The sequence below is a fragment of the Saimiri boliviensis genome, chromosome 20, assembly GCF_048565385.1.
Source record: "Saimiri boliviensis isolate mSaiBol1 chromosome 20, mSaiBol1.pri, whole genome shotgun sequence".
Classification (NCBI taxonomy): domain Eukaryota; kingdom Metazoa; phylum Chordata; class Mammalia; order Primates; family Cebidae; genus Saimiri; species Saimiri boliviensis.
Window position 1 is genome coordinate 22,262,080 of NC_133468.1, and position 25,868 is coordinate 22,287,947.

At 47.5% G+C, this 25,868-nt stretch overlaps 1 protein-coding gene across 1 annotated transcript in view; it reads left to right on the forward strand.

Annotated features, from left to right (window-relative positions):
- Positions 1–1,614: 1,614 nt before the first annotated feature.
- Positions 1,615–25,868, forward strand: part of CCNJL (cyclin J like) — a 65,220-nt gene continuing 40,966 nt past the window's right edge. Inside the window, exons 1-2 of the mRNA XM_003934754.4 lie at positions 1,615–2,015; positions 2,405–2,519. Coding sequence (XP_003934803.1) covers positions 2,454–2,519 — 66 coding nt within the window. The 5' untranslated portion in view covers positions 1,615–2,015; positions 2,405–2,453. The remainder of the gene's footprint in view (positions 2,016–2,404; positions 2,520–25,868) is intronic.

The following is a 25,868-nucleotide window of genomic DNA, read 5'->3' on the forward strand; positions in this document are numbered from 1 at the left end:
ATGCTCAAGAGTTTGTATTACATGAAAAGCAAAAGAAAAGTTCAGTGCAAACTGAGCAGTTGATAATATTACAGTGAACATATTACACCAATTTGTCCTCTAAGGAAGATTAAAAAGGGCAGATTTTTTTTTTCTTTTTTCTTTTTTTTTTTTTTTTGAGACGGAGTTTCGCTCTTGTTACCCAGGCTGGAGTGCAATGGCGCGATCTCGGCTCACCGCAACCTCCGCCTCCCGGGCTCAGGCAATTCTCGTGCCTCAGCCTCCTGAGTAGCTGGGATTACAGGCACGCGCCACCACGCCCAGCTAGTTTTTTGTATTTTTTTAGTAGAGACGGGGTTTCGCCATGTTGACCAGGATGGTCTCGATCTCTCGACCTCGTGATCCACCCGCCTCGGCCTCCCAAAGTGCTGGGATTACAGGCTTGAGCCACCGCGCCCGGTTCCCTCATTTTCAAAAGATAAATTTCTTAGCTTTTCTCACAGATATTCTCCCATCTGAATGTTAGAAAAAAATGTTAAGTGCCCCCTCCCCCAATCTACCCACAACCATTAAAATTTTATTAAATAGAGTAATTTGGGTTAAGTTGGTCTTTGTGCTTCTATTCCTTCAAGCCTTCCTTATTATGTTTCGACCTTTGTAATGTCTTCATTAAGAGCCTGCACATTTATTCAGTTTATTTTTTAGGTATTTTACACTTTTCAAAGTTTTTTTTTTTTTCTTTACATTAAAACTGCTCTTCAAGGTCCAGTTGAAGCTTATCAACACTGATTTAATTTTTTTTTTTTCCCAGATAGGTCTTCATGTGCAGGAAAGCACTTAGAAACTAAAAGCTCTTCAGTAGCAGTTATTTATTGAGGGTTCACTTTATACCTGGTATAGTCATTATCTTTCTCCACGCATTATCTCATTTAATTTCCAGCAGGTTCGTGCAACTTTTATCCCCATTTTACACGACGGATTCCAAGCTCCGAGTTTGAGGAACTTGACACAAATCACCAAGTTGGTAGGTGGATTTGATTCCAAATTTGTGACTCTCTAAAACTATCACAAAAATCAATCCGTCAAGAGGACAGCCCAATACTATGCCATCAGATGGGCTGACTTAAAAGAATGACCTTCCAAAGCAATCAACTGAATTAAAACGACAATGTTTTCCATCTACCGGACTACCCGGCAAAAAAACAAAACAAAACAAAACAAAACAAAACCAAAACAAACCAAAAACGAAAAAACCAAAAACTCGTTTTCCTTCAATGTGAGGCGTGGAGAAGTATTCGGTAGGAGCACAGCAAATACCGGCGACTTAGGCTCCTTTAGAATTAGGGACACGTGGGTGAACAAGGGTGGTTTTTCCGCAGCTTTCGCAGGAATTGTCCGTTTGGAAATCTACCTCTTCATGGCAGGACAGGTTTAAAAGAAGAGGAAAACAAATAAAAAACAAAAAAGAGAGAAAAAGAAAACAAAACAAAAAACAGGTGGAACCAACGTAAGAATGGCTAGAGCAGTGCGCGCGGAACGCAGAACTTCCTGGGGGCGTCCAGCCCGCGCGTCTCACGCGTGCTGCTCGCAGGTGGCGCCGCCGTCCCTCTGCTCCCCGCGCAAGCTGGCGGGGTGCCCAGAAGGCCACCGCTAGTCTCTACGAAGGTGAGAGGGAAGCTTTCTGCCGAAGCGAGGGAGGAGGGAGGGCAGGAAGCGGAGCCAGAGCTGGCAAAGAAAGGCTCCAATTCCCAGCCCCCCGCCCCGCGGCGCCGGTAGCGCATGCGCGAGGCCCGGGCCCCAATTCCCCCAGCGAGGGAGGGAGGCCCCCGGCGGCCGGGAGCCTGCGAGCCGCGGCGGGACCCGAGCGCACGCAGTGGCGCGGCGGCGGCCGGGACGAGCCGGGCTGCGGAGGCGGCCGTCGGGGGTGCTGGGCGCCCCGGGCGAGGGTCCGGCCGCCGGTAGGCGCCAGAAGGCACAGCTGCGTCGGCCCTGGGAGGGGCCCGGCGCCCGCAGCCCCCCACGCCCAGAGAGGATGCGTGAGTTTCGCCCCGGCTCGAGGGCAGGATGTGGGAGCAGGACAAAGGCTGGGCAGCGGGGGAGGAGTTGGGGACGGCGAGCCTGTGGCCGCCGCCAGAGCCCCAGACTTGAGCGAACTAGCGGAGTCGGCAACTTTCTCTGCAACTTTTGGAAAAGGGAAGATAAAAATTCTGCAAGTTGTTGCACAGCTCCATCGCCCGGTGTCCGGCGAGCTGAGGGGAGGGGGTTCCGCAGCCTTCCCCTGACGGGAGGCGACCTCCCGCTCCTCAGAGCGGCGCAGGAGGGGGCGCCCGCCCGGGCCCGGGGCCGGGGGCGCGCGAGGATAGGGACACCGGGGGTCGGAGCCGGGGGCACGCTCCGGCCGCTGAAGTTGCCCGTGTCCACGCAGGGTGCGCCCTGAGAGCCGGGTAGCCTCGAATCGCGGCGCTGCGTACGCGATGATGGATGAGCCGTGGTGGGAAGGGCGCGTCGCCTCGGACGTCCACTGCACTCTGCGCGAGAAGGTCAGTCCCTCCCTGCCCTTGTCACTCGCAGGACTGGGTAGTCTCCTTCAGTCTCGACTTCGTGTTCTCAGATCGCCCGAGTGGGAACTCAGAACTCTCGGGTGCCTTTCTTTCCTCCTACCCTTTACCTTCTCCCCAGTGTCTGGGTGGAATTGGGGAGCAGGGATTAGAGACGAGAGACTGGAGAGATTGAAGTTGATTTTTTTGATTAGGAGCTCAGAACTCTGGGCCAACTAGTTAGAGATAGCCACTGTACCTCTAAGGCAGTATTTCCTATAGTATTGCCACCCTAGGTTATTTTAAACCATACATGAATGGGTCCTTTAAAAATATTGTGCATTTATTCTTATGTGTAATTTAAGAATGTGTATATACCTAACAAGCTCTGCGTTTGCGATTTTTCATTTATTGTGATAATTATATGGCAGTTTCTCTTAAAATAAATTTATTTTGAGTAAAAGTAGTGACTTTTTATATATCTTTGTAGAAAGATGAGTGGTAGTACAGGGAATGTATGGTTATGGCCAAATGCGTGTATCCATGTATATATCTGGAATGGGACCGAAAGAAATGTAAGGAACACCAGTGTAATTGAAAGAGGCTACAAAACTGGGAGGCTGAGGGATGAAAACAAAAACTCCCCTGCCGGTTTGTCTCCTGTGGCAGAAGGTGGGTGGCAGCAACTGAAATGTGATCCTGCACACCCCTCCCCTCGAAGAGAGAAGAGCTGAGGGGCATTGGGAAGGTGGAAGAGTCCAGGTGGGCTGGAGGCATGGCCTGTGTGTCTTGTCTGCAGCCCCCGGGATGAGCCTGGCAAGGGGTGGTTTGGGGAACAGGTGTGAAGTAGAGAGTGGATTGGTTTCCTAGGGCTGCCATTGCGAAGGACCACAAACCGGAGGGCTTAAAGCAGCAGAAATTTATTTCCGCTCAGGAGGCTGAAGATCCCAGATCAAGGTGTTAGCAGGGCCAGGACTCCCAAAAGGCTCTAGAGGAGGATCTTTGCTTCTTCCTTCTTAGGTTTGCTGGTGCTTGGTCATCCTTGGCATTCCTTGGCTTGTAGGTACATCATTCCAGTTTCTGCCTCCTCCACTGTCATGTGGTTCTATCTGTGTGTCTGTTTTCTCTTCTTACAAGGATACCCAGTCACTGGAGTAGAACCGACCGTAATCCAATGTGATGTCATCATAATTTACATCTGAAAAAAACTCTATTTCCAAGTAAGGTCACATTCTGAAGTTTCAGACTGACAGATTTCAGATTTGGGGGGATACTACTGAGCCCAAGACAGGGAGGAAAAGGCCTTCCTAGTGCGGTACTCGAGTTCCCACGCAGGTTTCACAGTCAGTGCGTTTGTACCGAGTGTCTGGAGGAGCCCTGCTTAAATCAAGGGTCACCGGCTCTTTAGTGTTTTGTCCTCGTTGAGTAGCTGTCTTCCAGTCAGATTAATGCTGTTTTCTTTTCTTTCTGTACCTGCTGACCTGTCTCTGTCTTGCATTGCTCAGCAAGGCCTTAGCTTTTCTCTGCTTCCTTGGTCTTCCCAGAACAGAGTGGCCAAGGTGTAGTACATTCTAGGCATCTGGACAAGAAGCTTTTCTCTGTTCCCTTGCTCTTCCCAGGACAAAGTGGCCAAGGTGTAGTACATTCTAGGCATCTGGACAAGTCTTGTTGGTTCAGTTGAAATATAAGGGAAGTGGTAGGGGGATGTGGACCAGGCAGTATGGTTCTGGTCCTTTTCTGGAGGTAATGGCTGAATGGAGTTAGTGAGGACTGCCGTGGAAATTGGGCTTCCTTGTTAATCATAGGCTCAAGTGTTGTCATTTCTGCTCATAGCTTAGGAGGAACAACTTCGACCTGGTTTTCCCCTTTCTAGAAGGAAGGATTTCTGAGAGCAATAAATGCCATTTGTTTAGTTACCTGAGAATGCCCAACCTTTTATATATAAGGGAGGATGTCCTAAGTGTTCCTTCAGCTGCTCAAAGAATCAGGAAAGGCAGTTCTCCATTAACTGGTTTAGCCATGTCATAGTGTCATGTGAGTTTACTATTGGGCTGCCCACCTGGAAGACAAGATGGGTTTGTTCCAGTTCTGCAGCTTGAAATAGAAAGCTCACCCAAGGACTGATGCCCAAAGTCAACCTTAACTTAAAGCTGGCCTTATTAGGGCAAATCTCAAGTTTCTTTGGTTATAATGTCCCAGCTCCTCAAAATACTGCTGATTGCTCTTCTTTATTTCCTCTCCCTCTTCAAAGAGGAAAATGCTTCTTCAAAAATTTGGCTTCATGGAGTTTGGCAAGAAGAGTGAAGACTAGGGGAACTTAGTAGCCATACTAGCCTCGCCTTTCTTGAGGAATGAGGTCTGTCCTTTTGTTTTACTCAGACAGGGTAAATTTTTTTTTTTTAATCAAATATCTACTCTTTTTTTTTTTTTTTTTTTGAAGATGGAGTTTCACTCTTGTTACCCAGGCTGGAGTACAATAGCGCGATCTTGGCTCACCGCAACCTCCGCCTCCTGGGTTCAAGCAATTCTCCTGCCTCAGCCTCCTGAGTAGCTGGGATTATAGGCATGTGCCACCATGCCCAGCTAATTTTTTGTATCTTTAGTAGAGACGGGGTTTCACCATGTTGACCAGGATGGTCTCGATCTCTTGACCTCGTGATCCACCCGCCTCAGCCTCCCAAAGTGCTGGGATTACAGGCTTGAGCCAACGCGCCTGGCCATATCTACTCTTATAATGTGTTTCTAACACTGTAGAACAACTTTACAAGTGCCTGGCACACAGTAGTCACTCTGTTGCATGTTGCCAGGTGAATACAAAGCATGTTTACATATATGCTGTGTAACTGTTACCATAGAACCACAAGCAGTTATCCTCACATGACCAACACAGGAGGCGAAGCTGAGATCACTGAGACAGTGGGAGCCCCGCTTTGTCAGATATGAGATTCCAGTCGAGCATCATACTACAGGATATCAAAAACTTGACACCATGGAAACAAATCTTAGTATTGCCTGCCTGCTAGTGATGGAATTGAAACCCTGAGCTGCTCATTCAACTTCTCTAAATCTGGCCCCTATTGTCCATTCTTCCCAGAATAGCCAGAATTTAGATTGCATCATTCTCTGCTTAAAGACCTCCAATGTCATCCCACTGCACTTACAATGAAATTCCCAGTCCTTACCACTGCTTGGAATACCCAGCACAGTCTGGCTGTGGTCTGCTCTCTGACCTTGTCTCCTACCCCTCCTAGCCCCCACCCTCCATTCCATTGCTTCTGAGCCACACTGACCTCTTTTCTGTTCCTGGAAGAAGTCAAGCTTGTTCACGTCTCAGGACCTTTGCACTGGCTGTTTCCTCTGTTTGGATTCTGTGTTTCTCAGACTCCCACATGGTCGCTTGCCTCCCTTAATCTATTACTGCCTCTCCAGGTCACTCTGTTAAATCACCTTGTTTTTTCTTCCTAGCATTTACCAGGGTCTGAAGTTATTTTTTGTTTGCTGCCTTTCTTCCCACACTAGAATACATGCTGCATGAGAAGAGACCTGTGTCTGCCTTGTTCTGTACTGGGGTCTCAGTGCCTTGAATACAGCCTCCCAATGTGTATGGAATGGCAAGGAGAATGAATAAGTCAGTCTTTGCTTTTCTGTTCTGTAAGCTGGGAGAAATGTTTTACAGCAATGTTGGCATTAAGTGAGAGAACTTAAGAACAGTGTGAGGCTGGGCGCTGTGACTCACATCTGTAATCCCAGCAATTTGGGAGGCCGACGCTGGTGGATCACGAGGTCGGGAGATCAAGACTATCTTGGCTAACGTGGTGAAACCCCGTCTCTACTAAAAATATAAAAATTAGCTGGGCATGGTGGCGTGTACCTGTAATCCCAGCTACTCTGGAGGCTGAGGTAGGAGAATGGCTTGAACCAGGGAGTTGGAGGTTGCAGTGAGCTGAGATTGTGCCACTGCACTCTAGCCTGGCGACAGAGCAAGACTCGATCTCAAAGAAAAAAGAACAGTGTGAGATGCGCGGTGGGGACTCTGCAGGCATTGTGCCTCTCTGCTTGGGGTTGCTGCAAGACACTCATAGCCCGTTCCCATAGTGCTGCTCAGAGTAAGGCTTAGAGTTTGTGACCACCCTCCAGAGGGTCCACAGATGTTACAGGTAATCCTTGTAAGACAGGCAGTGTTAGTCCATTGGACCACTGGTCCTGTGATGGGATCGAAGTCGGGAGAGGGAGGAGTTTGCCAAACATTATGTGTCTGTTGAGGGCTGAGACCCAGGAGTGAGACCCCATTGGCAAGACCCTCTAACCAACCTGGCATTCCGATGGGTGAGTGTGGGGAGTTGAACCCTTCTCCTGCCCAAATTGCTCTGGAGAAATATCTCCCTCTCCTTTCTGTAGCCGCTTTTATCCTATGTTCAGCCCTTCAGTTCCTCCTTGGATCGTCCTTCCTGTCCCTGTTGCGTCTGCAGAAGCCCACCTAGAACCCGCCCCCTTCAGCTCCTCTCCTCTGGCCTTTCTGCTGGGGTTGGGGGTGCCAGGCAGTACAGGGATGCGGGGTTTCTTACCTGCTACCTGGGTACCCCTTGATCGTCTTCTCTGAACCAAAAGGAGGAGCAGATTGTCACCAGGCTGGCATCACCAGTGAGGAGGCTGTTAGTCATGTTTTTCTGGTGACCAGGTCTGTGCCGGATCTGTCCGGACTAAAAGTCAGGGCCACTTGTTCTTTTCTCGAAAGATGCATCCACCTAAGTTTAAAATTAATAAGGTATTGAATCCAAGAACTAATAGATTTTGGTGAGCTCTGGTTATACATGATGGAATGAGGGCATTGGATGGTACGCAGCTTGAAGGGCATGTTCCTTGTCCCTCAAGCCTTTCCTTTGCCGTGTGTCCTGACCCCAACCTCATCCTTGATTCTTTCACCATCTTTGTCACCCTGTGTAGTGACTTGTCCTGGCCACTAGACTGTGAGCTCTTTGCAGGTCTGAGATGTACCTTGTTACCTTGGCATTCCCAGACCAGTGTCTGAGTCAGAGGGGGACCTTGGGGTGTCCCCACCTCACCTGATGCAGGCACAGGCATTGTGAGTGCACAAAAGAGTGAGACAACCCCAAATGGACTCTTCTGGGAAATGTTGTATGAATGCTTGTGCAGGGATGCTTCCTGGGAATCCTTCATCATGTCTTTAGCATCTGCCAGGAGATACCCCTGGCCCGCCTGGGACAGTCTTTGCGTGTGTGGCCACAGCATTGGCTGTGATGCCCAGCACAGGATCTGGTTGCTGGGGGATGCTGCCCCAGCTTCCTACAGACCTGCATGTTCTCCTGTCAGATAACATGGGGCAGGAAGTTAGAAAAGCAGTTACCCAGGCCGGGCACGGTGGCTCACGCCTGTAATGCCAGCATTATGGGAGGCTGAGGAGGGCGGATCATGAGGTCAGGAGTTTGAGACCAGCTGGGCCAACATGGTGAAAACCCATCTTTACTAAAAATACAAAAATTAGCTGGGTGTGGTGGTGCACGCCTGTAGTCCCAGCTACTCAGGAGGCTGTGGCAGGAGAATCACTTGAACCTGGGAAGCAGAGGTTTCACTGAGCCAAGATCGCACCACTGCACTCCAGCCTAAGCCTGGGTGACAGAGCAAGACTCTGTCTCAAAAAAAGAAAGAAAGAAAGAAAGAAAAGCAATTACTCACAAGAGCAGATTTACTGGCCTGGACCAAAGTACAGCTTAAGGATCTTAGAAAAATAACTGCAGGTCGAGCCCAGATAACAGAAATCTAGATAATTCCTCCCAGACTTCCAACAGGAGGTCCTGTTTTTCTTCCTGAATTTTTTGAGCAGCAAAGTCGATAGAACTCGCACTTGTCTCCTTTTGATTTATGCCCATTTTACACATAATCTTCACTTTCCAGTTAGAGGGAAGTAGTTATGTTAGTAAGCAAAGACACACACCACTGTCACTCAAGGCTTCTGGAGTATGTGGAAGACTTTCTGAATATAGGGATTTCTGGAGTTCTTGGAGGGAAAAAAAAACTCCCTCCCAAAGCCATGTCGATAAGCTCTGCTTGACATGACCTGGTAGCTTTATCTTCCTGGGCCCAGGGAGTCAGGGGGCTAGGGGCTCCCTCCTCCTTCACTGGGTGTTTACCTTCTCCCAGGATGGGAGTCATGTGATACCTTAGGGGTCTTCTGTCATCCTGCGCAAACTTGAGATTTGGAGAGCAAGGCCGGGCGCGGTGGCTCACGCCTGTAATTCCAGCACTTTGGGAGGCCGAGACGGGCGGATCACAAGGTCAAGAGATCGAGACCATCCTGGCCAACATGGTGAAACCCCGTCGCTACTAAAAATACAAAAAAATTAGGTGGGTGTGGTGGTGCGTGCCTCTAGTCCCAGCTACTCAGGAGGCTGAGGCAGGAGAATTGCTTGAACCTGGGAGGCGGAAGTTGCAGTGAACCGAGGTCACGCCACTGCATTCCAGCCTGGTGCCTGGTGATAGAGTGAGGCTCTGTCTCAAAAAAAAGAAAAAGAAAAAGAAAGAAAAAAACAGAAAAGAAGAGATTTGCAGAGGAACCAGCCACCTAATGCGTTTTTCCCATTTCCTGAAGGTTACTTCATTGCACACTCATCAGCTCTGTGAGACCACGTTTGTTTATTTATTTATTTATTTTTGAGACAGAATCTTGCTCTGTCACCCAAGCTGAAGAGCAGTGGCATTATTTTGGCTCACTGCAACTTCCACCTCCCGGGTTCAAGCGATTCCCCTGCCTTAACCTCCCTAGTAACTAGTATAACAGGCACCCGCCACACCCGGCTAATTTTTGTATTTTTAGTAGAGATGGGGTTTTGCCATGGTAGCCGGGCTGGCCCCAAACCCCTGACCTCAGGTAATCTGCCCACCTCAGCCTCTTAGAGTGCTGGATTACAGGCATGAGCCACCACTGCCAGCCACATTTCTTAAACTAGTGGACAGATAAAAGATGTCTGATTTGCGACTGAATCTATGCAAAGATCTTCCAAAACATGAACAGCAAAACATTTTGTTTAGGGATGATCATGTTAGTAGCTACTGTTTAGTGAGCACGTTCTAGATTTCAGGCAGCATGCCAACATGTCCCATATGTTATCTCATTCACTCGTCACTTTGGCCCTAGTGCTGGGATTAGCCCCAGTTTACAGATGAGAAACTGCAAGGCTTAGAGGAGCAAGTGTCTGAGATGAAACCACGGATTGTATCAAGGCTTGAACATAAGTTAATTTTTAAAATACTCATTTTAACAAAAAAAATGGAAATACAAAGCAGGAGAAAATTGAGGTTCTGTCATCCATGACGCTATAGGCTCTTGTGTTTTAATTTGTTTTTTGGTAGTCCCCAAGGGATGTGCTCTCTCTAAACGACCCTGAAAAGCTAGCCTCTGTGGGTGCGGGTCTTGCGCTGGGCATTGGAAAGGGGTGATGATGAGGTGAAGGTCGCCTTTATTTGGCCCTGGCGTGTGGCCATACCTGGGCCTCACCTGTGTGTGGTGTCTCTCCCCTCAATGTGATTTGGCCTCTGCCATTGCCTGTCCCTAACTTGCCAGGGAAAAGGACACCTGAGGGCCCCCCTCTCTTGCTGAACTCTGACAACTGGATAGTGGTAGAATTTCATTCTAGCTTCGTCCTCAGCCCCTGCATCAAAACTGCATCATTTTTTAGTGACCCCTAAAGCTTGCACACCCTTTTCTTTCAACATCAGTATTTTTTTCTCACTCCTTCCCCTAAATTCCTCAAATTTCCCCACTTCAGGGCTGAACATCTGTCTCCTTATAGAAAGTAGTGACCAAGGTCCATAGTCAACAAAGAGCTCAAGCATTTGGGTAGGTCATCCTCCACTTGGTTGTCCTGTTCCCTTCCCCTCCTTTTGGGTTTCTACATCCCCCAAAGGGAAGTTCTCCCCAGATCACAAGATGCTCCCAGATCTACCAGTAAGAAAGTGTTCCAAACTCTGGCGGTGGGATGTGTCTGCCCAGCTTAGTTACAGGAATGTGTCATTCAAATATTTCCAACTCAAACACTGGCCTTGACAAGCTCTTTCCTTCTCTAGTGATAGGGCTGTCTTATGGTTGTGGTCTTCAAGTGAGACCCTAAGCAGTTTGCCCCCATAACCCCTTCCTGGAGATGAAGGTATGGGGGCTCATAGAATAAGAAGTTTCCTGCGGTATAACCTGCACAGGTGATTCAAGCTGCCTTAGAAGGTGTATACAGAGAATGGAAGATGGATTGTGAAGAATTGAAAACCACAAATGAGGTGGGGGATAGGATGGGCTGCCATTAAAGATAGTGTCTATGGCCAGGCGCGGTAGCTCAAGCCTGTAATCCCAGCACTTTGGGAGGCCGAGGCGGGTGGATCACGAGGTCAAGAGATTGAGACCATCCTGGTCAACATGGTGAAACCCCGTCTCTACTAAAAATACAAAACATTAGCTGGGCATGGTGGCGCGTGCCTGTAATCCCAGCTACTCAGGAGGCTGAGGCAGAAGAATTGCCTGAACCCAGGAGACAGAGGTTGCGGTGAGCCGAGATCGTGCCATTGCACTTCAGCCTGGGTAACAAGAGCGAAACTCCGTCTCAAAAAAAAAAAAAAAAAAAAAAAAAAAAGATAATGTCAAGCCTTGAGACTGACTGCAATGCTTCACCCGTATTCTGGAGGAAGCTGGTGACAAAACTGAACCAGAACTTGGCATTTTCACTTGAGGCTTTGGAATACCACAATGCTCAATGTGCACAATACCCAGTCAGGACATGGTCTCAGGGCACCTTATTGTGGCAGAAGCAAATTACCTTCGAAGGCTTCCTTTCCTCTGCAAAACGAGGACAGCAGTCCCTGCCCCACCTGCCACCCAGGTGTCCCAGGGAGAAAGTGGATGTGGGTGTACCCCATCAGTCTCCGGGGCCTCCAGATTGTGGGATGGGCAAGGGACTTGGCTGGGCACCATGGTTGGTTGGGGAAGCCTGTGCTGTCTGAGGGAGGGGAGGACATTTAAGGCTTAGAGCTGGCCCTCTGCCCTTGCCCTTGACAACTTCTTTGTCTTCCCAAATCACACAGTCCCTTGGGTAAAGGGAGTGCAGCCAACAATTCTTTAGTGTGTCTGAGTACCTGGCAGAAAGAGATGACACTGTAGCTCTGCTGTTCTCTTTCTCTTCTTCTTTTTTTTTTTTTTTTGAGATATTAGACACACACACACACACACACACACACACACACACACACAGCATTTGTTTAGGAAATGGCAAAAATGAATACAAGCAAACAAAAGAAAGTAAAATTGCCCTCACAATCCTACCACTCGGAAACAAACTCTGCTGACATTTTGGTGTGTGTTTTTTTCTGTGCGTGTCATCGCAATCCATTTTTATTTTGAATTTGTTTTTTGTTTTTTTTTTAAGTAAAAATGGAAAATACTGGCCGGGTGCAGTGGTTCATGCCTGTAATCCCAGCACTGTGGGAGGCTGAGGCAGGAGAATCACTTGAACCTGGGAGGCAGAGGCTACAATGAGCCAAGATCATGCCACTGTACTCCAGCCTGGGCGACGGAGAGAGACTCTGTCTCAAAAAAAAAAAAAGGCATAGGACATTGTCATCAACCTAGAAAGTTCCTCATCAGTCCCATCCTGCCCCCAGCCTCAGGCAGTCACTGATCTACTTTTTGTCCTTGTAAATTAAGCTCTTTTCTAGTGTTTCATGTAAATAGAGTTATATATATGTACTCCTTTCTGCCTGCCTCTTTTTATGTAATGTAGTGCTTTTGAGATTCATCCATGTCATTGTGTCTATCAGGAGTTTATTTCTTTTTATTGCTGATTACTATTCCATTTTATGTCTATAACAATTTGTTCATCCATTTCCCTACTAAATGCCTCTTTGGGTTGTTTCTAGTGTACCATTTGATTTTATATAGCACTGCAGTGGTGATCCTTGATTTATATCTGTAAGTATGCTCAGGAATAAGTTCCAAAAATGAAGCTCTGATCACAGGGTATGAGTTTAAGAACCTTGCATCTCACCAGGTAATAAATTTCCACAAGATTGCACCAGTATACTTCCACTGGTGGTATGAAAGAATGCCTGCTTCCCAGCAACTCTGCTAACCCTGTATAGATTCCCCTTAAAAAAAATTAGAACCATTTGGATAGATTTAAATGGTCTCTGAATGGCTGTATTTAAAAGGAGCAGGAGCTGGGCATGGTGGCATGCACCTATAGTCCCATCTACTAGAGAAGTTGAAGTAGGAGGATCACTTGGGACCAGGAGTTCAAGGTTGCAGTATGCTATGATCATGCCAGAATGAGACCCCATCTCTTTTTTTTTTTTTTTTAAGAGTGGTTGAATCCAGCAGTGCATCAAAAAGCTTATTCACCACGATCAAGTCAGCTTCATCCCTGGGATGCAAGGCTGGTTCAACGTAAGCAAATCACTAAACGTAATCCATCACATAAACAGAACCAATGACAGAAAACATATGATTATCTCAACAGATGTAGAAAAGGCCTTCGACAGGCTGGGCGTGGTGGCTCACACCTGTAATCTCAGCACTTTGGGAGGCCGAGGTGGGCAGATCACGAGGTCAGGAGTTCAAGACCAGCCTGACCAACATGGAGAAACCCCATCTCTAATAAAAATACAAAAATTAGCTGGGCGTGCTGGCGTGCACCTGTAATCCCAGCTACTCAGGAGGCTGAGGCAGGAGAATCGCTTGAACTCTGGAGGCAGAGGTTGCAATGAGCCGAGATCATGTCATTGTACTCTAGCCTAGACAACAGAGTGAGACTCCATCTCAAAATAAATCAATAAATAAAAAGGAAAGGACCTTAACAAAATTTACCAGCCCCCCCATGCTAAAAACTCTCAATAAACTAGGTATTGATGAAACGTATCTCAAAATAATAAGAGCTATTTATGACAAACTGACAAACCCACAGCCGGTGTCATACTGAATGGGCAAAAATAGAAAGTAAGAATTCCCTTTGAAAACCAGCACAAGACAGGGATGTCTCTTTCACCACTCCTGTTCAACATAGGCTTGGAAGTTCTGGCCAGGGCAATCATGCAAGAGGAAGAAATAAAGGGTATTCAGCTAGGAAAAGAGGAAGTCAAATTGTCTCTATTTGCAGATGACATGATTGTATATTTAGAAAACCCCATCGTCTCAGCCCAAAATCTCCTTAAGCTGATAAGCAACCTCAGCAAAGTCTCAGGATACAAAATCAATGTGCAGAAATCACAAGCATTCCTATAACAGACAAACAGAGAGCCAAATGATGAGTAAACTCCCATTCACAGTTGCTACAGAGAATAAAATACCTAGGAATGCAACTTACAAGGGATATTAAGGACCTCTTCAAGAAGAACTACAAACCACTGCTCAAGGAAATAAGAGAGGACACAAGCAAATGGAAAAACATTCCTTGCTCATGGTTAGGAAGAAATGAATATCCTGAAAGTGGCCATACTGCCCGAAGTAATTTATAGATTCAATGCTATCCCTATCAAGCTACCACTGACTTTCTTCACAGAATTGGAAAAAACTACTTTAAATTCCATTTGGAACCAAAAGAGAGCCTGCATAGCCAAGACAATCCTAAGCAAAAAGAACAAAACTGGAGGCATCACACTACCTGACTTCAAACATATGAAAAAAATGCTCATCTTCACTGGTGATTAGGGAAATGCAAATCAAAACCACATTGAGATACCATCTCACTGGCGATCATTAAAAAGTCAGGAAACAACAGATGCTGGAGAGGATGTGGAGAAACAGGAATGCTTTTACACTGTTGGTGGGAGTGTAAATTAGTTCAACCATTGAGGAAGACAGTGTGGTAATTCCTCAAGGACCTAGAAATAGAAATTCCATTTGACCCAGCAATCCCATTACTGGGTATATATCCAAAGGATTATAAATCATTCTACTATAAGGACACATGCACACGAATATTCACTGCAGCACTGTTTACAATAGCAAAGACCTAGAACCAACCCAAATGCCCATTGATGATAGACTGGACAGGGAAAATGTGGCACATATACACCGTGGAATACTATGCAGCTGAAAAAATGATGAGTTCATGTCCTTTGCAGGGACATGGATGACGCTGGAAAGCATCATTCTCAGCAAACTAACACAGGAACAGAAAACCAAACACTGCATGTTCTCACGCATAAATGGGTGTTGAACAATGAGAACACATGGACACGGAGGGGAACATCACATATCAGGTCCTGTCAGGGGACGGGGAGCTAGGGGAGGGATAGCATTAGGAGAAATACCTAATGTAGATGACGGGTTGATGGGTGCATCAAACCATCATGGCATGTGTGTACCTATGTAACAATCCTGCACTTTCTGCACATGTACCCCAGAACTTAAAGTACAATAATTAAAAAAAAAAAAAAAAAAACTAAGGCCGGGCGCGGTGGCTCAAGTCTGTAATCCCAGCACTTTGGGAGGCTGAGGCGGGTGGATCATGAGGTCAAGAGATCGAGACCATCCCGGTCAACATGGTGAAACCCCGTCTCTACTAAAAATACAAAAAATTAGCTGGGCATGGTGGTGCGTGCCTGTAATCCCAGCTACTCAGGAGGCTGAGGCAGGAGAATTGCCTGAACCCAGGAGGCGGAGGCTGCGGTGAGCCGAGATCATGCCATTGCACTCCAGCCAGGGTAACAAGAGCGAAACTCCGTCTCAAAAAAAAAAAAAAAAAACAACTAAATAAATAAATAAAAAGAGTGAGAACCCAAAGCGGGAAAACAACTGAAGCAGAGGTATCCAATATTTTGGCTTCCTAGGCCACACTGGAAAAAGAATTGCCTAGATTACACTAGCACTAATAATAACTGATGAGGAAAAAAAAAATCACAAAAACATCTCACAATGTTTTAAGAAGGTTGTGAATTTATGTGTTGGCCACATTCAAAGCCGTCCTGGGCAGCATGTGGCCCACGAGCCATGGGTTGGACAAGTTTGTGCTAGAGGATGGCAAGGCGAAAGGGAATTCTGTATCCTTTAGGTTGCATGGAGCCCCATCTGCAGCGCGGAACTGGCCTGAGACCTACATTGTGCTAGGTGAGGGCTGTTAAGATGACCTGTCTGGGCCGGGCGCGGTGGCTCAAGCCTGTAATCCCAGTACTTTGGGAGGCCGAGGCAGGTGGATCACGAGGTCAAAAGATCGAGACCATCCTGGTCAACATGGTGAAACCCCGTCTCTACTAAAAATACAAAAAAACTAGCTGGGCGTGGTGGTGCATGCCTGTAATCCCAGCTACTTAGGAGGCTGAGGCAGGAGAATTGCCTGAGCCCAGGAGGCGGAGGTTGCGGCGAGCCGAGATCGCGCCATTGCACTCCAGCCTGGGTAACAAGAGCGAAACTCCATCTCAAAAAAAAAAAAAAAAAAAAAAAGAAGACCTGTCTGGAAAACTCCTCTAGCTCCCTGTTAGCCCCCACATTGCAGTGTGTGCTTTCCCTGATAACTGTATCCTTCAGAGGCAGAATTTGAATCATCCTGAGACACTGAGTGTCTTGTAGGTCCCTGGAGCGTATGGTTCCAGGGCCTGGGCATTCTTGTGCTAGGAATACCCACGCCATGACACCAGCTACTAACTCTAGAAGTAGTCGTCAAATGATTTATTTGGGAGGGTTGGAGGGACACGAGGAGGAAGAAGAGGACGTCATTCAGAACAGCAGCATCAGGAATTGGATAGATTCAGTCACTGCAAAGGAAAGTTGGAAAGAGCTTCAATGCACATCGGGAGGAAATTGGCCATACTGTGGTCCATCCATGCATGAAAATACGGTGTAGTCTTTAGATGTGACGTGGTAGAAAGCCATGGTGTGCAATGGACTTTCCTGATTATTGTAGAAAATGCAGGCAATTCAGAACACTTCTGACTCTTTAGAGTGAACCATTGTTTTTTCCTTACCTTTTTGTTATGGAATTTTTTTTTTAAATACACAAATGTGGAGGGAACAGGAGAATGAGTCCCCACATACCCTCCACCCAGCTTCATCTGTTCCCCAGACAGTGTGTCATTTTACCCAAAAATACAACTACCTGATAAGGGCTTTTTTGTTTGTTTGGTTGGTTGGTTGGTTTTTTGAGACGGAGTTTCGCTCTTGTTGCCCAGGCTGGAGTGCAATGGCGCGATCTCGGCTCACCGCAACCTCCGCCTCCTGGGTTCAGGCAATTCTCCTGCCTCAGCCTCCTGAGTAGCTGGGATTACAGGCACCCGACACCATGCCCAGCTAATTTTTAGTATTTTTAGTAGAGACGGGGTTTCACCATGTTGACCAGGATGGTCTCAATCTCTTGACCTCGTGATCCACCCGCCTCGGCCTCCCAAAGTGCTGGGATTACAGGCTTGAGCCACCGCGCCTGGCTGATAAGGGCTTTTAAAAAACAAAAAAACAAAAAACTGTCATTTTCACACTTAAAAAAATACCAGTAATTCATTAATATCTTCTGTTGTCCATTCCTCTGTAGTCTCAGAAATGTTTTTTATAGTCGATTTGTTCACATCATAATCCAGATAAGATCCATGCATTACATTTTTTAAAAATTTCTCTTAAACTGGGCATGACAGATCATTCCTATAATCCCAGCATTTTGGGAGGCCAAGGCAGAGGGATCCATTGAGCTGAAGAGTTTGAGACCAGCCTGAGCAACATGGCAAGCCCCTGTCTCTACAAAAAAATTAAATATCATCTAGGCATGGTGGCACACACCTGTAATCCCAACTACTTGGAAGGCTGTGGTGGGAGGATTCCGTGAGCATGGAGGTCTGGGCTGCAGTGAGCTGTCTACATGCCACTGCACTCTATCCTGGGCGACAGAACAAGACTCTGTCTCCAAAAGTAAATAAATATAAAATACATAAATGTTCTCAAGTCTTTTATTCTCTAATGGTCCCCTCCCCTGACTGAAAATAGTTTTTTTATACCATTGATTTTCAGGGAAAACAGTCCTGCTATTTGTCCCGATAAATGTCCTCTATTCTGGATTTGACCTGTTACCGCCTCATGCTGTCCTTTAACGTGAATTCATTGTTAGCAGATTGGTTTATACACTTCCCTACTCTTATGGGATTATAATATGCTTTAACATAACTGTTTTCTAGCCGTAGACTCAACACCAGTTCCTCGGAGAGGCCGTCCCTGACTCCCAGACAATGACAGGTTCACCCTTCATATGTTTTCAGAGCACTCTTGGCGATTCCTTCAGCACTTAGCACAATTTGTAATTATACACCTGTTTCTGTGATTATTTGATGCCGAGCTAGTGCCCTCTCCAGACTGTAGGCCCAGGGGAGCAGGCACTGGGTCTCCCCGTCTCTCAGCAGAGTGTCTGTTGCCTGAGAGTCCCTCCATGAGAATGTGCCCATCACTGACACCTCATCTGACTAAAGTCTGCGCCGAGCAGCCCACAAATTGCCTTCCTGGACTTCACTGTTGAAACAGTTTCTTTTTTTTTTTTTTTTTTTTTGAAACAGAGTCTCTCTCTGTTACCCAGGCTGGAGTGCAGTGCAGTGGAGCAATCTCACTGACTACAGCCTGCGCCTCCTGGATCCAAGTGATTCTTGTGCCTCAGCCTTCTGAGTAGCTGGGATTACAGCGTACCACCACGGTCGGCCTCTACATAGTCCTGTGGGGTAGGTAGCATGGCTACCAGTAACTCCGCCATACACTGGTAGAAAAATGGCATCTGAGGGGTTAAGCATTTGACCAGAGTCCCCCATTTAAGCAAGATAGTTAAGGCCTTAATATTTTGCAGATCTGTTGTCATCCCCCTGCCCACCGGCCTTCAACAAGGCACACATGAAGCAGGTATTTGCAATGCACCCTCCAAGTTGGTGATGGTGTAACATAGACTTCCCCTCGAGCAGAGCTGACACCCTGGGCCAACCACCAAGCTAGGTGAGAAGGCGGGGGTGAGTGGAGCAAAGCTGTTGACTCAGCTTTGAAATTTCTCCTTGGCCTCTCCCTTTGTGTTAACTTTTGGTTTTGAAATCATTTCAGAGTTGGGGAAGAGTTGCAAGCATAATGTGCAGTTCTGTGAACATTTAAACACCTTTGCCCAGGCATTCTTTTTCTCTATGTGTATGTCTTCCTGAACTAAGTTGCAGAAATAATGCCCCATTATCCCTTAATACTTCAGGGTTTATTTCTCCTGTTTTTTTTTTTTTTTAAACAGAGATGAGATCTCATTATGTTGCCCAGGCTGTCTCTTAGGTTCAAGAGCTCCTCCCACCTTGGCCTCCTGAAGTGTTGGGATTACAAGTGTGAGCCACTGCACCCAGCCATGGTTACTTTTAAAAGTGGCTGTTAAGTGGCTTCTGTGGGAATTTTTGTCAGATCAGTAGGGACATCTTCCCAGGTATCCAGGACCTCCCAGAGCATTGTTTTAGGAGGAGGGGATTCAGCATCTGGTTAGGAAGAAGGAAGCCAAGCAGCCGCTGATAGGCTTTGCTGGCCTCAGCTGTGGGGAAGGCGGAACTCTGGCTAATTTCCTGGGGCCATCTCCTTGGCTTGGTTGTCACAGAGGGCCCAGGAAGCAGCGGCTGTATCCAGCGGACATTTAGTGAGCCCCGTGTGTAAGCTGCAAGACCTGTGGGAGGCTCTGCCAGAAGAAACCAAGACCCAAAACCTGCCCTGGAGCCGTTAGCATAGCTGAAGATACAGTCCTATCAAACCACCTACAGCCATATGTTAATGGCCATCATAGCCGTTTAGTGTTAGTAGCGATAGTCCACTTTCAATGGGTGCTTATCTGTGCTGAGAGCTTGAGCTTCCCTCCATTAACTAAGTCCTCAGGCAACTCCTTCTGATAGGTCCTATAATTACCCCATTTTACAGATAGGATGGGCAAAGTTTAGAGAGTTACATACCTTCTCCAAGTCCACACAGCTAGTAGGCAACCCAGCTCCAAAGCTCACACCCTCACTGTCCCAAAGATGGGTCCAATTGCCCAGGGAAGTCTTAGAAAGCTTCAAGGAGGCCAGGCGGGGTGGCTCACGCCTGTAATCCCAGCACTTTGGGAGGCTGAGGCGGGTGGATCACGAGGTCAAGAGATCGAGACCATCCAGGTCAACATGGTGAATCTCCGTCTCTACTAAAAATACAAAAAGTTAGCTGGGCATGGCGGCACATGCCTGTAATCCCAGCTACTCAGGAGGCTGAGGCAGGAGAATTGCCTGAACCCAGGAGGAGGAGGTTGCGGTGAGCCAAGATCGTGCCATTGCACTCCAGCCTGGGTAACAGAAATCCATCTCAAAAAAAAAAAAAAAAAAAAGCTTCAAGGAGGAGGTACTGTTTGAGTTGGGTTTGAAAGATGAGTAGAAATTTGGCAGGCAGAGAAAAGTGTGAAGTTCGTCTATCTGCAGGGTCCAGGGTAGCTCAGCAGTCATGCGTCAGTGGCCTGGTCAGTTGTGGGGAGGACTAGAAGTTGCTCCACGAATGTTGATGGGCTTTGAGGATGTGGGTCTCCCTAGATGTTTGCACCGTATCCTGAGAACCCATGGAGAGCAATAAGAAGGATGTGGGGAGGGGAGTGCCAGCTCCCTGGAAATGCACCCTGGCCTCAGAGACTAGTCATTGCAAGTATTGCAGCCGCCCCAAAGTGATGGCATCTGAACTAGGGGAGGAAGTGAGGAGGCTTGTCAGGTTTTAGACAATAGGGTCAAAAGGACCGGCCAACAGAGTGGAAGATTTCAAGTTTCTTGCTAGTTGGAACAAAGTAGCTTTCCTTAGCTGAGCTTGTTCAGCCTTTTTCATAGTGAACATTATTCTTGGAGGGCCGCTTCTGGAAACTGTCAGTTGAAGGACTCCCACTGCCCAGTAAGTTGAGGGAATTGACGTTCATTGGGCACCTGCTGAGTGCCAGCGACTGTTAAATGCCTTGTGCGTGTTACCTGGTTTGATAATTAAAGTTGCTTCAGAAGCAAAAGATGAGTTAAAGGTACTGACCAAGGCACTGATACTTCTTGAATATCTGTGCATGTTTGCTCCTGCATTTAACATGCTGTTTTTACCAGCCAACTGCGTGCTACACACTATGCTAGCCACCACGTAAGGGATAACAAAAATTGTGTCATGGAGCTCATAGCTGAGCATCAGGCTCAAGTGGAGAACTTGTAAAGCTCCATCCCCAGGAATTCTGATTCGGTAAGACAAGAAATAGAGGTTGTATTAGGTTCCTAGGACTGCCGTGACAACGCGCCACAAACTTGGGCTCTCTCACAGTTGTGGAGACCAGAAGTCTGACATCAGGGTGTCAGCAGGCCACGCCCCCTCTGAAGGCTCTAGGCCAGGTGTCCACAAACTACGGCCCACAGGCCACATGCGGCCCTCTGAGGTCATTTATCCGGCCCCCCGCCGCACTTCAGGAAGGGGCACCTCTTTCACTGGTGGTCAGTGAGAGGAGCACAGTATGTGGTGGCCCTCCAACGGTCTGAGGGACAGTGAACTGGCCCCCTGTGTAAAAAGTTTGGGGATGCATGCTCTAGGCGAAGACGCCTCCTTGCTCTTCCAGCATTTGGCAGCAGCTGCCATTTCATCCATGCTCTTCCTTGGCTTGTAGCCAAATCACTCCGATTGCCGCCTCCATCTTCACAAGGGCTTCTCCGTGTCTGCCTTCACCTCATCTTCCCTCTGTATGTCTCTGTCTCTGTTTGCTGTTCCTATGAGAACATAGGACACTGGATTAGCGCCCATCCTAATCCAATATGACCTTGTTTTAACTTGATTGCATCTGTAAAGACTCTATTTTCCAAAAGGTTACATTCTGAGGTTTTGAGTAGGCAGGAGCTGTCGGGAAACACTACTCATCCCAGTACAGGGGAGGAACCCCCTTTTTCATAGGTCCCCAGGGATTCGGATGCGTGTGGTCAACTGGCAACCCATTTGAGAAATCTTGGATTGTAGATGAGTAGGAAGGTCGAGCAAGGGGATAGTGGTGCACCCACCCTGCTGTCCCATTTTGGACTTCTCATTAGGGTTGAAGCTTCCAGGAGAATCCACAAAAGGAATGTGGAAATCGGGGCCAGGAGCTGGAGGTGTGGAGGGAAGAGCTTTGGAGCCACTCTACAGAGTGATCCAGGAGGAAAGCGGAGAAATCCAGGAATTAGACTTCTGGATCTGTGACAGAGAACCAGCATGGAGGGCACACTGGGACCTCTTCCCCTGGATAACAGAGGGTGTGGGAGGATGAGGGGCACCCCAGTGCTCCACTCCAGAAGGTATGGGGGATGTGGTCCTGTAAGAAGCTGGCAGAAATAAAGAATACAATGGGGGGGGGGGCAGTGTAGTGTCTTTAAAAGGCCATAAGCAGCCATTTCTGTGCATGTCACTGCAATACATTTTTTTTTTTTTTTTTTTTTTTTTTTTTTTTTTTTTTTTGAGACGGAGTTTCGCTCTCCTTACCCAGGCTGGAGTGCAATAGTGCGATCTCAGCTCACCGCAACCTCCGCCTCCTGGGTTCAGGCAATTCTCCTGCCTCAGCCTCTTGAGTAGCTGGGATTATAGGCACGTGCCACCATGCCCAGCTAATGTTTTGTATTTTTAGTAGCGACGGGGTTTCACCATGTTGACCAGGATGGTCTCGATCTCTTGACCTCGTGATCCACCGCCTCGGCCTCCCAAAGTGCTGGGATTACAGGCTTGAGCCACCGCGCCCGGCCCCCTTTTTTTTTTTTTTTTTTTTTTTTAGTAAAAATGGAAAATACCAGCTCGGTACTGTGGCTCAGGCCTGTAATCCCAGCACTTTGGGAGGCCAAGATGAGTGGATCACGAGGTTAGGAGTTTGAGACCAGTCTGGACAATATAGTGAAATCCCATCTCTACTAAAAAGATACAAAATTTAGCCAGGTGTGGTGACACGCCCCTATAGTCCCAGCTACTTGGGAGGCCGAAGCAGGAGAATCCCTTGAACCCAAGATCGTGCCACTGCAGTCCAGCCTGGGTGACAGAGTGAAAGAAAAAAAAGGCCATGAATATTGTCCGTGGAGGTGTTTGGAGGTCCCAGAGCCATGGGTTGGATGGGGAGGGCCAGTGAGGGCCGTGCAGGCATGTGTGTGGTCACTGTGGATGCCCTGGCAGCTGTGGCTGGGCTTGGTACAGACTTTGCCCAGAAGGGCAGTGGCTCTGGTTCCTGGAATGAGGAGGTGTGCTCGGAGCTAGCCTGCCTGCCATCTGCCCAGGAGTAGTACAGGGGCCAGCTGCAGATGTGGTGCCGGGGTTACCTTTCACTCTTGCTGGAAGGAAGCCACAGGCTGGACTTCAGCAGGAAGAGACGTTTTGGGCATTGTTGACTTCACGTGCCGCTGCCACCCTCTCAGGAATGTTGAAATAGTGTTCCCACAGAGGTGTTGATACTTTACGGAAAATGCCTCCTTGGGCCTTATGAAGCAATCAGAGCAGAGAAAGGAAGGAGGATGTCAGCCTCCCGCCTTGCTGGGCCTCCCAGGTTGTGCTATGTAATCCTGAGACCTCTGAAGAACCAGCCTTTCTCCCCCCTTCCTTTGTCCCTTTACATTTGCAAGTCTCCACTTCCTGTTGGTCACCTTGGTTACACATGGTGTTTCTTCACCTCTCTGCGGCTCTTTGTTCTTAGACAAGACCCCTCTAGCTGCTGTCTCAGCCCAGGGCCTGGATTCCCCGGCTTTTGTGTTGTTGATAGCAGATAAGCGTGGTAGGGAGGAAGAGACCAGAGTGGTTTCTTTTGGTGGCTGGTGCTTGAGAGCAGCTCAGCCCTGCTTTGCTGGACCTTGAGCTGTTTACAAAATGGTTGTCACCCTCCAAGTCTGGCCAGCTCCTCTGATACCCAAGCCCAGGATTCACCACTCACCTGCAGTGTGGCATTGGCAGTTATACTTCTGTGCCTCAGTTTCCTGGATACTTGGACTAGTGCTAGGCCCACCTCAGGAGGGTGGGTGTGGGGACATAGCAAATGCATGTAGCACCTGCATTAGTTCTAGTTGAAAGGGAGGAGATGGTCCCATAAGAGAGAGAGAAGTGAGCACGTGTGCGCACAGAGAAATAGCACTGGACAGGTATATGCCGACATGTGTACATATACCCAGTGTTTTCCTGCTGGTGGAACTGCTGGTGACTTTAATTCTCTTTGTGCTCCTCTGTGTTTTCTAAAATTCATATAGTGATTAAGTATTTTATAATCAGTTAAATAAAAGATTATTATTATTATTTCTGAGATGGAATCTTGCTATGTTGCCCAGGCCGGAGTGTAGCTCACTGCAACCTCTGTCTCCCAGGTTCAAGCAATTCTCTTATTTCAGCCTCCTGAGTAGCTGGGATTACAGGCCGTGTGCCACCACATCTGGCTAATTTTTTTGTATTTTTAGCAGAGATGGGGTTTCACCATGTTGGCCAGGCTGGTCTTGAACTCCTGACCTCAGGTGATCCACCCACCTCGGCCTCTCAGAGTGCTGGGATTACAGGCGTGAGCCACCCCGCCTGGCCTAAAACATTATTTTGAAAGGAAAATACAAACAAACCTAAACGATCACATGGAAGGTTAAAACAGTGTTTTGAGAGCACAGTGTCTAGAGAACAGCAGAGTCAGAAGACCCAGGTTCAGATTCACCGTTTACTAACTAGGTGATCTGAAGCAAGTGACTTAATCTCTCTGAGCCATCCTTGTCTGTGATACAGGGATGCTGGTAATCTCAGAACCCTGTTCTTTAGGAAGCATATTTTGACATTGTGTGACACAGAACGCATATTGAGAAACATTGCCTTTGAAATGACTGCTGGGTACATAGTTTGTAATTTTTGAAGCTTCCAATCTTCGTGGGTCTATTAGAGAATTAAAGGACAAGATACATGGAATGCAATGTCTGCCAAATTATAGAAAAAAATTTATGTTAAATTATGAATATATATACATATAGATTTTCAAGTTTAATTAGAGACAGGGTCTCACTCTGTCACCCAGGCTGGAGTGCAGGGGCATAATTATAGCTCACTGCAGCCTCAAACTTCTGGGCTTAAGTGATCCTTTCACCTCCGCTTCCCAAGTAGTTAGCACTACAGGTGCTCACCTAATGCCCGGCTAATTTTTTATCTTTCATAGAGTTGAGGTCTCCCTAAGTTGCCCAGGCTGGTCTTGAACTCCTGGCCTCAAGTGATCCTCCCCCCTCAATCTCCCAAAGTGTTGGGATTATAGACATGAGCCACCACGCTTGGCCTCAAGTTATATATTTTTAATGTGTATCTATCTATATATAGACAGCTATGTCTATACCTCTCATACGGCTGTATAAAACTGTTCATCATAATGAGCAATTCCAAATACTCATGAAGACTTGCAGGGAGGTATAAGAAGCTGGAGTTGCTACATTTGAGGAGAAAGAGAAGGCTGTGTCCTTCCTTGCCCTAGGACGGTACATCACTCGGTCTCCCAAATAGCAACAGAGGATTTCCATGGAGGAAGCAGTTCAGTGTGTTTGTTTTTTGTTTTGTTTTTTAAAGAGGCAGGGTCTTACTGTGATGCCCAGGCTGGAGTGCAGTGGCCATTCACGGGTGCGATTCCAGTACTGATCAGCATGGGAGTTTTGATATGTTCCATTTCCGACCTGGGCCAGTTCACCCCTCCTTAGACAACCTGGTGGTTCCCTGCCCCTGAGAAGTCACTGTATTATATACATAAAATATAAGAGATGGGCCCCTGGACCTCCCAAGGCAGGGCATCCAGCACTTGGCTGCCTGGGGCTTCTGTGAGCTGGCATGTGCTTTTTGTCGGCATCTCCTAGGCTCCTGATGCCATGGCCATGTGGACATTCTTACCAGGGCATTTCCACAGGTGAAAGCTGTGGTTCTTAATCTCAGCAAGCTTTTCAGTAAATCTCTAGGCTTAGAATCATCAAATTATTAGGTACCACGCCAGGGGTTTTTGCGAGTCTTGCCTTGCAGTTGCACTGGAGTTTAATTTTCTCCACCATACCAGTGCCCTGCTGCCAGCACCTGCAAGCACCTTTCCCCAGAGTCAGCTTTCTGGGTTGTTGTTACTCTGCGCCCCCCATCCCTGCCAGGGAGGAGGGCAGGAGTAGTGTCCTGTGGTTAAAATCAACCTACTGTTTACCAAAGTTATATTAATTTTTTGCCCATCAATGTTTCAGGACCTCTACTGGGCAAATATAGGCTTCCCTTTAGGAAGTAGCAATGTAGCATGCAATGTTTCGCCAAACTGTGGCCCACAGAACCCCTTGTTTCAGGGAGCATATCTTGGAACTGGTGTGTCACAGAACACACACTGGGAAACATTGCCTTTGAAAACTGACTGCTAGGTGCAGTTTATAATTTCTGAA